At 38.8% G+C, this 17,407-nt stretch overlaps 1 protein-coding gene across 1 annotated transcript in view; it reads right to left on the bottom strand.

The window, feature by feature from the left end:
• Nucleotides 1-17,407, bottom strand: part of LOC118832162 (ATP-binding cassette sub-family A member 3-like) — a 259,116-nt gene that overhangs the window by 52,112 nt on the left and 189,597 nt on the right. The window contains exons 16-17 of the mRNA XM_036739579.1: nucleotides 7,426-7,576; nucleotides 2,732-2,830 (exon numbers count right to left, since the gene is read on the bottom strand). Coding sequence (XP_036595474.1) covers nucleotides 2,732-2,830; nucleotides 7,426-7,576 — 250 coding nt within the window. The remainder of the gene's footprint in view (nucleotides 1-2,731; nucleotides 2,831-7,425; nucleotides 7,577-17,407) is intronic.

The following is a 17,407-nucleotide window of genomic DNA, read 5'->3' as shown; positions in this document are numbered from 1 at the left end:
AGTAATTAACATCTTTACAATAAGGGATTTATTGAGCTCTGCTTTCCCAAATTACTGTCTAGGACTAGAAGGGGAAACTGTCTTTTGTTCTCAAAATCACATTCTTGACTGTCTTTTCAACTTCAAAGAATTCTCCCCATGCATTTGCTATTTTCTATGGTAGAAGTTTTACTAGGATTGCTAAGTTGGGGTTTTTTTTTAGTTCCATATTCTACCAGCTTTTACTGAAGTGGAATCTGTATGCCTTCAAAAAGAGATCAACTTTCTAAGGAAGAACTGACTCACTCCAGTCAACTCATGTTTCCTAATCTGCACATAGACAAGAAGTAAGATGAGTGGAGTGTAGTCTTCAGAAAGGCAAGTTGAGCTTCTTAAAAAAAGAAAAGATTAAGAATTTTCCAGGAATATATCAGGTACAATATATTCAGCTCTCAAGAATCCTTCATTACTTGTTCCATGGGTATCCTGAAGGGGAATTAGGCCAGACAATTGTAATTATAACCAACCTCTTGCTTAAGGATGGAAGAAATTGAAAGGAGACAGAACAGTTCAAAGTCACCAGACAAAGGGAAGCCCAATGACTCAGCAAGTGACTCTGTGACAGCAACACATCCTGGGCTCCCTTGACAGCCGAGGAGTTCTCCTCCTTCAAAGAGGAGCCTTCCTCATTTAACTAGTCCTTGCACCTTTGTTGCCGGTAGTCTTCAGATTTTTGAGGAACCAATAAATGTAAAGCCAAACTAAAAGATGTGAAAACATACCAGCTGAATTCTATAGCTAGGATGTAATTTACCAGGGTATAATTTACCAAGATATAGTTCTTTAACAAGGATTGCCTGAAAATCACCAAGGTCCATCTAGCTCTGTCAAGTTTAATTCTTGGGAATGAATGAGCCTTGGGGACTTAGCTTTATATGGCACAGACATATATGAAGGAAAACAAGCTCTCCCAAAGAACTGAATTCTTCTATGTAATATTCTTATCTTTTAATATTTAGAAAGACAAATGCACTTTTTATAACATTTTAGTTGGTATACATGTTAAGAAATCTGGTCCATGTTACCCTGAGAGGGTACCACCAAATCACTCTTAGTAAGAAAATAATGCTTAATAGTTACCTATGAAATAGTGTATGGGGTATATGACCCTCTGGTGTGAAGGCTTCCTGAGCCCTTTTTAGGGCTACTCAGCCAACTTTGGTGTCTGCCTGGCATTCAACTCTCGCCTGTAGCTTCAATAGGCTGTAGCACTTGCAGTGGCCACACCCCAGTAAACCATTTTAGCAGATAGGCTAAACCTGGTTGGAAGTAACTGACATGCCTCAAACCTATTGGTTAGTTAGGGGTGTGTCTTCCACAAGCATGAAGACTTTCCCCAGTGGAATGGGCAGATGAGAACAATTTATTCCAACAGCCATGAAAGCAGTTGAAGTAGTTACTGTGAAGCACTTAGAGCTTGGTCACACACTGAAGATGCCAAGGTTATCTACTGTATCCTGAGCCATCTTCAGTCATCTTGACTTTTGTCTTGCCACTGGACTTTGATGACTCAGGAAGAGAGAGTGAAGCCAAGGACTTTGTGCAACTCTGCCTCACTTTAATCCAATTCATGTGCAAGTCAAAAACATCACCCTGTGATGTCATTCATTAGTCTTAAAAAATGAAAGACAAATCACAACATGAAATAGTGATGAAATCTTCAAGTTTGCTATTGTATTTGAAAAAATGAAGGCAAATCCCCCTTATTTTTAATTCTTTATGTGTATGTGCTTCAATCTTGTGTTGATGTTAAAGTGCTTTAGAGAATAGAGTCCTTTGAGGCATAATTGTCTAAGGAGACTCCCCACTTGGAGACTTTGTCTCCAGTCATAAGTGATTGTAATTAAATTTTTTACAATTCATCCAAAAAGGGAGGGGGGTAAGAATAAGGTTCCATTATCTTTCTCCATGTCCTATTAAATTTTGGAGGAAGAAGGAAACTTCTTGTCACCTATAGTAAAATAATGTTTAATAGAGATCACAATACATTAAAATTTATCATTCTCATTGGGCAAGAAGCTTCCCCAAAATATATTGTGCTCAGTTTCTGATAAGGGAACTATGAGAATATGCAAACACTAGAATAAAATTTAAAAGGAATAATTAAAGAAATAAAAAAGTCCATAAGAAGATTGAAGACAGGGCAGCTAGGTGGTGCAGTGAATACAGCACTGGCCCCGGAGTCAGGAGGACCCGAGTTCAAATGCAGCCTCAGATACTTGACATATGTACTAGCTGTATGACCTTGGGCAAGTCACTTAATCCCAATTGCCCTGCCCCCCCAAAAAAGAAGATTGAAGAAGATTTGCTATATCTCATAGAAAGTCCAAGAAAAAACATGAAAATCAACATTTATTGAGCACTTACACCATGGTATTAGGGTGCTGACTTACTTGTTTCAAGTGATGATTTGATAGAAGAAATATTCCTAATAACCTAAGTCAATGGGTCTTTCTATTACTTATTTCATTTTCTTCCTTAGGTACAGCTATTATCATTTGCACTTATTGATTTTCCCACTAGTTTCCTAATTTTGTAGTGTCTAAATAAATTTTCCTTAGTGGCTTTAGAATCTCTTACAGGGAATTATGGGGTTTTAGAGCCAACAGTAATTTCCACTTTTAAAGCTTTACATTGTTCCATGCCTTCCACCATTCCCTCCTTGTTAATGCAAACAAAGCCCTTTACTTACCTAAGGAAGACTTCTTCCATGGTGGTAACAGAAGCCCCAAAGCTAGAGATGCCCAGCTCTGCTTGTCTCTCTTCCAGTTCTGCAAACAAATCTTGAAACCTGGAAGAAGTAAGAGATAAAAAAGGAAAAACTAAGAAGTGCCCTATTTTGGGTGATATTCTAATATTTACTTCTGGGTCTCAAATGTCTTTCTCCCAGGATGGAAAACTGGCAAGAAACTTGTATGGCCATTGTAAGAAATATAAGGGTCAAGGAGGTGACAAAGATAAAGAACACCAGCAAAACCTACTTTGGAAATTTCTGATGTGGAAAAGGGATGCCAGTTTGAGGCAAAGTACAATGAGATTATTTTCTGAAATGAAAAAATTCTATATTCAAAAGATTATTCTAATACTTTGGCTCAACAACGACCATACAAGCTGATAAAAGTCAGCAGAGCTAAAGTTTTTCCAAAAGTGAAATAGTTTATCCGAGGAAAATTCATTCCTCAGATGAATCAACAGTATATCATGAATGAATGGCAGCTAGACTTTCCCACTCCAATCCATCCTCCATTCATCCACCTAAAGCAAAGATCTCACCATCTTACAGCCTCCCCCTCCCCACCCCACCACTGAACTCTTATTATCTCCATGTTCAAACTGAGATGCTCTTTGGCATTGAAAGTCTTGCACAGCCTGGCCCTTCCTACCTTTCCAGTCTTCTCATGTTTTATTCCAAGAGGTCTACAGTCCAACAACACTGGCCTTCTTGCTGTTTTTACACTCTACCTCCCAACTCTGCATTTTCACTGCTATCCTCATGCCTAAAATGTTCTCCCTCCTTACCTCCTGTCTTCCTTCAAGAGTCACTTCAAATCCTACCTTTTGGAGGCCATTCCTGGTCCTCCTCTCTCCCCACTTCTAGTATCTTCCCTCTGAAATCACTTTCCATTCTCACTTTATATATCTTCTATGTACATAATTATTGACATGTTGTCTCCCCCTCCCCATTAGTATGTAACCTTCTTCAAAGTATTTACAAATGCTTGTTGACCAGCTACTTGATACCACTTCCAAAAGTAAGTAAATTAGCCTGTTCTGAGAATATAGTGGGTTTTTTTCCTTTGTGTAGCCCTATTCCAGTGATGTGCCCCATTATCTTTCTCCAGCTTTCTCAGGGAAATTTGTGATTTGGTAGAAGCAGCTTTCAATGGGTTAATATCCTAATGGCAGACACTCCTATACACATAGTGATGTAACTTAAGGAATATATCTTATTCTCTTGTTTCTGTGATCTCTTGAGGAGGAGAAGAGAAGAGGGAGAATGAAGGAGAAAGATGGAGCAGGAGAGGGAAGGGAGGAAGAGGGGTAGGGAGAGTGAGACAAACACTGACTTTCAGAATAAATCGTCAGACTTCAGAAGGGAAAAAGGTTACTCATTCCCTGTCTGGAATTAAGATGGCACTTTTTGTGACAGCAGCAAACATGAACATATCAGGACAAAAGGATGTTATCTGTGTTTTGCACTTTCTCTAGTTTTTTGCTTTCTCCTCTTTTCCAAATCAATATTGTTGTTACTGGTGAAGGTATGCCAATCTACTTTCTTGTGGCTCCACTCAAAACCCCTCTGACTTTCCAAACCAAAAGACCCTCCCTGGACACCATTCCCTTCTATGTGTTCTCTCATTAAAATATCAGCTCCCAGAGGAAAGGATCTGCCTTGCTTTTGTATTTGGATGACTAACACTTAACATAGTTTTTAGGGGCAGCTAGGTGGTGCAGTAGACAGAGTGTGGGGCCTGGAGTCAGACTCATCTTCCTGAGTTCAAATCTGGTCTCAGACACTTACTAGTTGTGTGACCTTGGGCAAGTCACTTAACTGTTTGCCTCAGTTTCCTCATCTATAAAATGAGCTGGAGAAGGAAATGGCAAACCACTCCTGTATCTTTGTCAAGAAAACCCCAAGAAGGGTCATGAAGAGTCAGATACAACTGAACAAAAACAAAACCTAGTTTTGGAACATAACAAGCAATTAATAAATGTTTTTTTTCATTCCTGCATATGATGGGGTGCTTGTGTTTGGACCCTAATTCTAAGATCACATTTCCCCTTAGCCTCTGCTTGGATACCTGCCTGAACTCCAGTTCTAAAATCACATCTCTCCCTAGCTTCAAAGCATTGGCCCTAGCAGTTTCTCTGTAGCTAAAGGGCAGTGTGCCCCCAAATTCTCTCTGCTTCTTCCTCAGTAAGCAGCTATGCCCAATTATAGCTTGATTTCTGGATGATAAACTGAGTCTAACATGTATCCTAGACATAGTCAACTGTATACTCCCTTACATTCATCTTGTCTAACAAGACGTTGATGGAAGCAGCCTGGATATTTCCAGTCAGCCCTGATTTTTAGTTGACTTAGTGCCATTTCAGAGCTAAAACCACACTTCCAGGTAGCCCCACCTTGGGCTATTTCCCAGTGAACTCTGGGTAAGATACCTGTGCAGTAGAAACAAAAAGTGCATGTTCCTTTAAGAACTGACCACCCCTTAACCACTCCCTAATCCTGCCCCAAAACACCTAATTGACAGGTTTCACCCCTAAATCTTGTACTTAAACTTTCCCTGCAGCCCTGTATGGTTGCAGGTTCTCTAAGAATTCTTGCCTGCTTTATTTACGTAAAGCATAATAAATCTTTGCCTCCTTGACTTGAAGAATGCTTGGGTTTGCGAATTCATTCCAGGTGATCTGGAAACTTTGGTTTGGGATTCCTACATCTCTGGGTTTCATTTCTTCCTCAACACATACATGCATTCATTCATTCTTTTCTTTCTGATTCAGACTTTTGGAGGAGAATGGCAGTTCTAGAGACCTAGAGACCAATAGCAGCAGCATGAGCAGTGAGAAACAACCAGTGCTCCTTAGAATCAGCTAAGGATTTGTGGTTACTATGAAGTCTGTGGCTGCTGAGTTGCTGGGAATTTAATAATCTAAGTTTTTCTTTAATCTAAGAGCTGAAGACTGGAGAAAAATGTTCCTCCCCAATTCCTCTTTACATTTTTGATGTGTACGCTCAGGAAATATTCTTTGCGATACCAAATTCCTGGGAGAGAGTGGGTATGGGGGGGAAAGAGTAGGTATGCATTTTGCATTTTAATTCTACGCTATTAAAGCTCTGTGACCCAAACATCTTAAATGTCTGAAAGAGTTGCAGGGGAGAGCCCTGAGAGTACAATATCCCTAAGGGGTTTTCCATAAATTCATAAATAGTAAGTTTCATCTTTTAACATTTCATCAATATTTCACCTCCCAGGGTGGGATGGAACCTCAAAACTAGGTGAAAACAAAAATTTTGTAAGATGTCATGTTTGGGGTAAGGAGGGATTGCCTGGGCTGGTTGAAGCTGTTAATAGGTGTGACCTAAAGAAACAAATGGAGTACAGTGACCCCTAGAGGATAATTCAAACCCTTTGATTTTAATCATCTATATGACTATACGTATGAGTCAATACTCCAAGTGACTATCACGCATGAGGTATTCACTTACCCCATGAATATTGCACATGCCAAGGGAGTAGTAACAAAGTCACAAGGGGCAGTGACAGGAGCCTTGAGGTTTCAAGCTCTGGCCTGTCAGAAGGACCATTGGCCAGACCTGAGGAAAGCATAAGGGTAGGAGAAGACTGATTGGTTCAATCAAATTACCCAACCCTATTAAAGTGGTAAGAGGCTGCATTCTGACACCATAACCAAGAACATATCTCAACTGAGTCAGATTAATCGTAAGCTTTAGACATGGTGCAAAAAAAGTCCTTAATTTAGATTTTTTTTTTTATGACATTGGACGAACTGGAGTGACTTTATAAAGGAAGTATGTTTGAACTGTTTGAGGAAACTTGGTCACACAGAAGAGCAAAAGTCTGAAACCCAGAGATTGAGGTATCTAGTAGCTTAGTGGCAGAAACCTCTAGTCAAGCCCTTGAGAAGGAATTCCTTGGGGGAGGAGGGGAAGAAATGCCCCTGAGTCTGGATCTTTGGTCTCTCCCCAACCCCACCACCATCATGGCTGGAGGAGGACCTTGTGAATATCAGAGGATCCTGGACTTTTCGTCACTGTCCTAGTAGTATTCTTGATATGTTAGGCTGCAGTGTCTGCACTGGGATCCAAGACTGGATGCAACGGAGAAAGGCAAATTCAAGGACCTACAAGAAGCCCAGCAGAAAAGTTACACAAAATCTAAGGTGATCATTCTGAGGATTCCAGCAATGGGACTTCTAGACTCTATGAATTATTACTTTGCCACAGTTGCTCTCTAAGCTTAATCCTTTTACCCCTGGACTCCTTGTATACATGTGGGAGAGTATGTTACAGATTTGGGGGGTTTGTTTCATACCAACTGTATCACTATGGTAAATACCTCTTTCTAAAAACTATTTAAACTTGGCTGATTCACTGACATCAACCAATAATAATGGGGAGAAAACATGGTAATAGAGGCTTATGAGATATAGCAATAGAAAGATACTTCTCAACCCCTCAGGGATATCCCTAGGGTTTTAAAAGATAAGAATTAGCCATCTGAGCTCTGAAGATTAAACTTGCTGGTTCAAGTGGGATAAGTGGAGGTAGGGAGTTCCAGAGCATGTGCTATACCAGGAAATCAATTCTGAACACTGAGCAACTAAAAAACATCAGCACTGTCCTTACTGGATCCATCATACCTGTGCACATTTTCTTTGGGCAAGATAAATGATAACTCAGCTCCTATATTGCTCTCCAAAGAGGCATTTGGTATATGTTCATGAACAAGACTTTCAATTTCATGTATGTTACAGTGTTGCGCCTTCACCAGGGTCATATGGTATCCTGCACCTGAGAGAAAATATTTAAAAGACTAAATGAACTATTTTGACTTTGACAATTCCCTTTCTCACATCACTCTTGGACTTCAATTACTTTCACTATAGGAGATAACAGTTTGATTGCAATTGTAAGGTGTTTATCTCTGGAGGTCCTTGATCTTGCTCCTCAGTTTTGTTTCCAGTTACTCAGCAGGATCACAGGATTAGAGGAATCTGGGGGGAAGTGGCATAATAAATACAAGGTACCTGTGTTCTCCATAAAGTTTTAACATATGGATCTTTTTTCTCTTTCATTGACCTCTTTGGTGTATACACCTAGTAATAGTGTTACTGGGTCAAAGGGTATGCAGTTTAATAAGTTTGGGGACACAAATCCAAATTGCCTTTCAGAATGGCTGGATCAATTCACAGCTCCATAGTACATTAAGGTACTTGTTTTTACCATACTCCTCAATTTCCAATTCTTTGCCACAACAAGAGCTGCTATACCTATTTTTGAACATATGGTTCCTTTTCCTCTTTCTTTGGCCTCTTTGGAGGTACAATCCAATACCAGTATTGCTGGGTCAAAGGGCATATACAGTTTAATAGCTTTTTGGGTAAAGTTCCAACTTGCTTTCCAGAATGGCTGGACAGTAGCAGTGCATGTGCATGAGTCTATCTGTTTTCCCACAGCCCTTACAGCATTTGTCAATTTCCTTTTTTTTTTTTGCCAACATTGCCAATCTGGTGGGTATAAATTGTAACCTCAGTATTGCTTTAATTTACATTTCTCTAATTGTTAGTGACTTAAAGCAGTTTTCATTCTTTTTTTTATACCTTGGGTATCTTCCTTTGAAAACTGTCTGTTAACATTCTTTGACTATTTGTCAATTGAAGAATGGCCTTTTCTACTACTTTTTTTTCTGGGTTTCCTCCAGCTTCCTTTGCTGGATCATCATGCAGATGATGCCTGTTAACTGTAGTCAAGACTGCCAAGACTTTGTTCTGGGTCTGCTCCTACCTCACTACACTCCCTTTCTTGGTGATCTCATTAGTTATCATGGGTGCACTTAATTTGATGAAGGTGACTCACAGATCTATACATCAAACTCTAATCTCTCTTGAGATTTAGTCATATCACCAATTGCTTTTTGGAAATTTCAAAGTAGATATCTTGGAGATCATTCAAAATCAACATAAATCAACAAAACAGAATAGACTGTCATTTTCCCTAAACCCTCCCTTCTACTAAACATTCCTATTTTCTAATCAATTGTCAAATCTTGCTCCTTATCGCCTATAAAAGAAAATATAAACTCCTGTGTTTGGCTTAAAAAAACTTTTAAAACTATTTTTTTTTAGTCTGAACTTAACAAACACCAACGCCCGCCCCACTCCTCCCCCAGCAAACCATGAGCATTTCCACATACAAAGTAGAATAAAAGAGGATTGTATATGGAATCATGAATCTCTCTTCTATTAATCCTTGCTTAAAAAAAAGTATATAGCAAATTCAACAAGCTAATTTCAAAACTGCCCTGCCTGTGTGCTTCTATCTAAACTTCTTTCAGTTCTCTTCAGTGCATTTAAATGTTTTAATGGCTTATTTTTTTTGCTTATTTTTTTTAGCATCATTATTACCTCCTCTAAACTTCCCTCCTAATTAAAAACAGGAAAAACATTTGGAGCAAATAAATAATAGTCAAGCAAAACAAATCCACACAGTAGGCATTTCCAAAATGTATGTTTATTTCTACACCATGAGTCTAGCACCTCTCTGTCAGGAAGTAGGTAACATCTTCAACATAGATGCCCTGGAGATATAATTGGTTATTGTTTTGATTAGATTTCTTTGGTCTTTCAAAGTTGTTTTTCTTTATAATGTCACTGTATAAATTGTTCTGCCAGTTCTTTTTACTATATATTCTGTATGAATGCTTAGTTTCTAAGATTCTCTGAAATCTTCTCTTTTGTCATGTCTTAATGATATGATATTTCTTAACATTTATGTGCCATAATTTGTCCATTAGACTGTGAGCTCCTTGAGAGTGGGTTTGTTTTTTTGGCCTTTCTTTGTATTCCCAGTGATTAGCACATTGCCTGGCACATAGCAGAAGCAAGTCAGCTTTGCTGACTTGAAGACTTGAGTCATTCCCCAACTGATGGGTACATCCTTACATTTTAGATCTTTTTTTCTTTTAATCATACATTCATATGAGAAAGCTTATTTTTTTGGTAACTATGCTATCCCTGGTATCATTCTCCCTCTTAACCATCTCTCACCCTATCCTTGCCTTCTTTTTAGTTTGATGTAGTTCTACAGCACATTCTTTGTATGTGTGTACAATTGTGTGTCTGTGTATATTCAACACAATCTGTTTCAGATAAGTTTATCTAATATCTGATGCCCTTTCTTCCATATTTGTACACCTTTCTATCCATGAATTCAATTATGAGAAATATTAAGTTTCATCCTCTTCTTTCTCCCTTCTACATTAATGTATTCCTTCTATCCTCCCTTTTCGTTCCCCATTCAAAGACCTCAGAACAGAATCAATCCACTTCCAGTTCCCATTTTTCTTATTTAACTGCCTCAATGCTCATTTATGACATTAAGGTTCTTAAGGGACACTTACTTTTTAAACCTCCCCCTACCCCCACCTTTTTAAAGAATGTTAGTACTTCATTTAGAGCCCCTTTTAATTGCTTAAATACATTTACCTTTCTAGGTTTCTCTTGACTCCTGTACTTGCATTTCAAAATTTCTACTTTGTTGTTGCTGATCTGTCATTCAGTTGTGCCCAACTTCATGACCCCATGAAGTATATAGTATGCCAGGCCCTTCCAACCTTCATTATCTCCCAAAGTTGGTCCAAGGTCATGTTTGTTGCTTCCATGACATTATCTATCCATCTTATCCTCTGCGGTCTCCTCCTTTTGTCTAATCTTCCCCAACATTAGGGTATTTTCCAGTGAGTCCCATCTTCTCATTATGTGGCCCAAGTTTTTAAGCTTCAGCTTTGGTATTTGACCTTCTAACAAAGTATTAATTCCAATTAAGCATTAACTGATTTGATCTCCTTACTATCCAGGGGACTCTCAAAAATCTTCTGCAGCACCACAATTTGAAAGCATTGATTCTGTGGCACTCAGCTTTCTTCATAGTCTAGCTCTCATAGTCATACACTGCTACTGGAAAAACCATAGCTTTGACTAATATAGACTTTTGTTGGCAAGGTGATGTCTCTGCTTTTTAATATGCTGTCCAGATTTGCCATAGCTTTCCTTCCAAACAGGAAGCATCTTTTAATTTTATGGCTGCAGTTGCCATCTGTAGTGATCTTTTAGCCCAAGAATATAAAATCTGACACTGTTTCCATTTCTTCTCCCTCTGTTTGCCAGGAAGTGACGGGACCAGGTGCCAGGATCTTAGATTTTTTGATATTAAACTTCAAGCTAGCTTTTACACACTCCTCTTTCACCTTCATCAAATGGCTTAATTCTTTTTCACTTATTCCTACTTAGCTCTGGTTTTTTCATTAGAAATAGTTGAAAATCCCCCATTCCATTAGAGGTCCATTCCCCACTTCCACCCTCCATGAGATTATACTCAACTTTGCAGAGTAAATTTTGCTTCTAAGTCCATATCTTTTGCCTTTTGAAAGATTTCATTCCAAGATTTCTCTTATTAATAGCAGAAGCTTCCAGGTTTTGTGTGATCCTGATTGTGATTCCTTGATACTTGAACTCTTTCTTTCTGACTGTTTGCAGTATTATTTTTGACTTGGAAGCTCTGGATTTTGACTATGACACTTCTGGGACTTTTCTGTTTTTTATTCCAGGAGATGATAGATGGATTCTTTTCATTTTTATTTTGTCCTTTGGCCCTAACAGATCCAAGCAGTTTACATTTATGGTTTCTTAGCACAGTGTCCAAGCATTTTTTAAAAGCTATGTTTTTTAGGAAGCTGGATGATTGTTAAATGATCTCTCCTTGACCTTTTTTTGCTCTATCAGTTGTCTCTGATAGCATAGGCTTTGTATTTTCTTTCAGTCAGCAAAAATTCACCTCCTCTCTCTCTCCTACCCTTGCACCACCCCATAGTCATATTAAGAATGAAAGAAAAACAAAACTCCTATTACAAACATGTATAATCAAGCAAAACAAATTCCCACCCTGGCCGTATGTAAAAAAAAAGTTAATCTGAGGCCTTCACCTATCTGGAGGTGAGTAGCATGTTTCATCATTAGTCCTCTGGAATTGTGGTTCATCATTATGCTGATAAATGGTCCTAAGTCTTTCAAAGTTGTTTGTCTTTCTCATATTGTTGTCATATAAATTGTTCTCCTAGTTCTGTTCATTTCTGTCTATGTCAGTTATCATATATGTCTTTTTAGGTTTTTCTCAAACCATCCCCTTCATAATTTCTGACAGCAAAATAGTACCTCATCATTTTCATATACCATAACTTGTTCAGCCATTCTCTAACATGGGCACCTTCTCAGATTCCTATCCTTTGGCACTCAAAAAGAGTTATATTTTTTTGCATATCCTTAGAGTTTGTTTTTCTTAGAACTAATCTCTCCTTTTATCTACCTTTCATCTTATTTTGCCCTTTCTTCTTCCTCTCTTTTCCCTCTTGTTTCTCTGTTGAGTGAAATGTACCTCTGTATCTAACTCTTTGTGTGTTTGTGTATGTATGTATGTATTCTTCCTTCCTTTGAACAGTTTAGATGAGAGTGAAGTTGAACTGTCAGCTGGTTTCTTCTTAAACACACACACACACACACACACACACACACACACACTCCCCTCCACCCTCCTTCCTACTTCTAGATGTCTCCTTTTGGACCCTGATTATGTGAGATAATATTTTCTAATCTTTCTTTCCCTCCTCTCCTCACCTGCTAGTGTAATTCTCTTCCTCTCAACTTCCTTTTTTCATTTAAGATCATCAAGAGATAAAAGAACTACTCTCAGGCCTTCAGGTCTAATTAGATTCCCTCAATGACCCTTGAGGATGATAGGGTTTAGAGGAGACACATGTATCACCTCCCCTTGATAGAATGTAAGCAATTAATCCTTGCTTAGTCTGCTGTAGTTGTTTGTTCATGTTTATCTTTTTATGTTTCTTTTCACTCCTGTGTTTGCATTTCAAAGTTTCTATGATGCTCTGGTCTTTTCATCAAGAATGCCTGGGAAGTCTTCTGTTTCATTAAAAGTCATCTTTCCCCCCTGCATAATTATCCTCAGTTTAGGTAAGTTATTTTTGGTTGTAAGCCTAGATAAAGATATGCAGATATCAGCATATAGCTATAGATAGATATTCATCTATATCTATGTCCATATATGTCTTCTGAAATATTATATTCCAAGCTCTCCACTCCTTTGTAGTGGTAGCTGCTAAATTACATGTGTTCCTGACTGTGGCTCTTTGGTCCTTGAATTCTTTCTTTCGGGATGCTTGCAGCATTTTTTCTTTGACCCAAAGCTCTGAATTTTGGCTTAAATGCTCCTGGGAGTTTTCATTCTGATGTGACAGGTAGATCTTTCTATTTTGACTCTGCCCTCTGGTTCTAAGAAATGTGAGCAATTTTAACTCTCTCCCTCCTTCCCCCCTACTCTATCCAATGATTCTTAAATGTTTCTCATTTATCTGTTTTCTAGGTCAGTTTTTTGTTTGCTATGAGATACCTTATATTGTCTTCTAATATTTCAGTCTTTTGCTTTTATCTCAATATTTCATCTCATGGAATCAAGTGGCTTCTATTTGGTTCATTCTATCGGTGGGGATAGCTTCCCTTGATTGGCTGCCTACATTTCTAAAACTAGAGAGACTAATTCATTTATGATCTATTTCTGCTGCTCTCTCATCAGCTGTATCGAGAGGGAACTAGTGAGAAGGGAAGGATCTTTCTTCCCCTGCTCCCTCTCTTTTACCCTGCCTCTGAGAAATGGGCCTGAGAGTGTGTGTTTCTGTTCTGTGTTGTTTGTTTTCCTCAGTTTCAGGTGCTCACCAGGAGGTAATTTCCATGAAACCCAAGAGTTTGCACCCTAGTTACCTTGGAGCCAGGATGGCAGGCAGAGTGGTATAGCCAGTCAGCCCAGCATTGAAGCCCTGAAAGCTTGGGTCCCTGTGACTCAAGCCCAAAGAATTTTTTTTGAACTTAGAACTGGGATTGTGCTGTAGGGGAACCAAGCTAAGTTATGAATCTAATCCCTTGGTTCTCTTCCTAAGAGATGAAGATGCTACAAAAGGAGGAGGATTATACTTTCCATGTGTTGGAGAGTATAATTGTACATTTGTGATTATACTTTAGAAGTAAATATTTCTATGTAAAAGCTAACGTATTAGTGGCTAACAGAATTGGACGTATGGGGAGCCTATCACTCCTATAATGGGAAGAATACCATTGGTTGAGTCTGGAGCCGGTGGCAGAGAGCCTAGATACCTCCAATACCTTTTAGGGTACCAGCAAACCCTGGAGAAAGAATGAAATGTAACATACACCGGGGTGGGGGGGCATGGTAATCAGTGTTATACTTATTTTCAGGGAATTTGTTGCTTGGGCAGGACTTTGTACATATCACACCATGCAGCTAATTCCCTTTCTAATTATTTCTTCCATAGCTCTCATTTCTTTTCTAATTTTTTTCTCAAGCACTCGGATTTCATTTAAGAAAAAAAACATTTTAAACTCTTAAAAAAACCCTTTTGCTTTACCTATTGTAGAAATTCTAGTTGAATTTATGCCTAAGCTGTGCTTTCCTTTGAGGCTTTGCTCATAGAAGGTCTGGAGGCATTCTCTTCTGTGTTTGTTTCTTCAGCATTCCCATCGCCACAATAATGTTTTCTGCTGAGATTCTTCTTTTTTTTCTCCAACTCTTCCAGCCTACTTCCTGACTATGAACTTCACATTTGGTCTGGGCTTGGCACACTTCAGGAAAAGTCTGGGCTGGTCCTGTCTTCTTGGGGCTATCAAGTGTTGTGTTATTCCAGGATCTCTTGGGACTAGCAAACTTTCAGTGCTCCCAAAGCGGTCTGTTCCAGGGCAAAGTCTGATCGTTGCCTTCTTGGTCTGAACTCTGCAAGTTCTTGTCCTGAGTTTGGGACTAAACAACCCTATACTGTTTAACTATCAGCCAGCTGTGATATTCTGCTGTGACAGAACTGCAGGCTTCCCTTTGGTCTGGAATTCTTGCTCTGAATATTCTTCTGCAGATTTCAGACCAGAGTAGGAGCTAGAACGGAGATCTTGTTCTGCTCCTGGAATCTGAGCTAGTGTGGCTGCTTGCTTCTGAACTTGGTTCCCTCTCAGCTCACTGTCCAAGGCCTGTTACCATCCCTTAACCTGGAATATCATCCCTTGTGCAGGTCCCTTCTCAGTCTACCCTAGGTCTGTGATCTGGTACTGGCTATTGGGTGACAAAGTGTCAGTTGGCTCCTGTTCCTGTTAAAGAGCCCTAGTAGGGATCTGGAACCTCCTCTTGTCCTTTCTGGGCACAGCCTTGCCTTGGATACTATAGTTCCCTGTGTGCTCATACCTGTCAGTGTCCATAGACCTCTCTGTTTCCCTATGCTGGAAAAATAACTCATTGTGATTTTTAAAAAATTTCCCCATCAGGGTTCAGTCTGGTGCATTTTTAAGATATAATTGGAGAAATTGAAGGGGGCAAGGTTTGGCTATATTTCCTATTCCTCTATTTTTTTAAAAAAATCTTTTTATTTTGTTCTTATATTACATGTCTCATGGAGACATTGATATCTATTTGGTCTATTCTAACTTGCAGGGAATGTGTAACTTTTTTGCATAGTATTTTATTTTTCCTAATTACATGTAAAGACAAATTTTTACATTCATTTTAAAATTTTGAGTTCCAAATTTTCTCCCTCCCTCCTTTACCTCTCCCCTTTCTAAGATGGTAAGCAATTTGATATAGGTTATATATGTGCAATCATGTAAAACTTAAATTTGTTATGTTGTGAAAGAAAAAACAGGCCAAAAAAAGTGAAAATAGTATTATTTGATCTGCATTCAGACTCTATCAGTTCTTTCTGTGGATATGAATAGTATTTTTCCTCATGAGACTTTTGAAATTGTCTTAGATCATTTAATTGCTGGGAATAGCTAAGTCATTCATAGTTGATCATCATACAATGTTGCTGTTACTGTATGTTTTCCTGGTTCTGCTCATTTCACTTCGTATCAATTCATGTAAGTCTTTCCAGGTTTTTCTGAAACCATCCTGCTCATCATTTCTTATAGCACAGTAGTATCCCATTACAATTGTGATGCCTGAGCAGCCAGCTATTGCTAAAAAAAACCCTGCCCCCAGCCCCTAACTAAAAAACCCCAGTTTGCATAAGAAAAACAGACTTAGTTCCTGCCATTTGGCATTCAGCGGGTGTCTTTGGCCCTGTGACTGTTCTGGGAGTATGGACTGACTGGCCAGGAAAGGGGCCTGATGCTAGCAATCTCTGTTTATTTCCTGAGCGGGCTGAGAGACGACTCTATGTCGCTTCAACAAACCCAGCTGGAGCATCCCTTGGTCTGCCTATGGCCTTGAAGGATGAAAGCCTCAGCCTCAGACATTCTCCTGAATTATGTGACTGTTCCTAGCTCTTATCTCATGAGTCATGTTGTGGGATGTATGGCAAATTGGACACAGAGATCCTGGGTTGTAATTCAGTTGACACTTTGTCAGCTGTCTGACATGCTGTATTTACAATCTATTTAGGAGGTTCCTCTTCATGTATCATGATCATAAAAGTAAAGTTAACAAAGGCTTGCCGAGCCTGCTAAAAATAACATATGTAAGTTTCAAGAGATAATTAACCACTGTACCTAGATTTTTTTGTATAAATACTACTTCTTCACTGGCATCTGGGGCTGTTTTGATTTGGGCTGTTAATTGCCCCTGAACAGTGGCTGGCTAATAAAATTCTCCATTTAAAACTTTTACTCTGTGGCATGTCTTGCTCACTGTTGGTACTACACAATCATATACCACAACTTGTTCAGCCATTCCCCAATTAATGGGCATCCCCACAATTTCCAATTCTTTGCCACCACTAAAAGAGTTGCTATAAATATTTTTATACATGTAGATCCTTTTCCTTTTTAAAAAATCTCTTTGGGATACAGACTTAGTAGTGGTATTGCTGGGTCAAAGGGTATTCCCAGTTTTATAGCCCTTTTTTCCAAACTGTTCTCCAGAATGATTAGATCAGTTCACAACTCCACCAACAGTGCATTAGTTTCCCAACTGTCCCACATCCCCTCCAACATTTATCATTTTCCTTTACAGTCATAGTAACCAATCTGATAGGTGTTAGGTGGTAGCTATCAGAGTTGTTTTACTTTGCATTTTTGTAATCAATAAAGATTTAGAGCATTTTCTCATATGGCTATAGATAGCTTTGATTTATTCACCTGAAAACTGCCTGTTCATATCCTTTGACCATTTATCATTTGGGTAGTGACTTGTGTTCTTGTAAATTTGACTCACTTCTCCATGGATTTGAGAAATGAGGCCTTTATCAGAGACATCTGCTATAAAAATTGTTTACCAGCTTTCTGCTTTCCTTCTAATCTTGGCTACGCTAGGTTTTGTTTGTGCAAAATGTTGTTTTGGTTTTTTTTAAATTTATTTAACATATTTAGTTTTCAGAATTGATTTTCACAAGAGTTTGAATTACAAATTTTCTCCCTATTTCTACCCTCCCCACACTCCAAGATGACGCATATTCTGATTGCCCTGTTCCCCAGTCAGCCCTCCCTTCTGTCACCCCACTCCCCTACCATCCCCTTGGGGCAAGATAAATTTCTATGCCCCACTGCTTGTGTATCTTATTTT

This window comes from Trichosurus vulpecula, chromosome 9 (assembly GCF_011100635.1).
Source record: "Trichosurus vulpecula isolate mTriVul1 chromosome 9, mTriVul1.pri, whole genome shotgun sequence".
NCBI lineage: Eukaryota > Metazoa > Chordata > Mammalia > Diprotodontia > Phalangeridae > Trichosurus > Trichosurus vulpecula.
The sequence above is the reverse complement of the archived record's forward strand: the minus strand, read 5'-3'. Positions and strand labels throughout refer to the sequence as shown.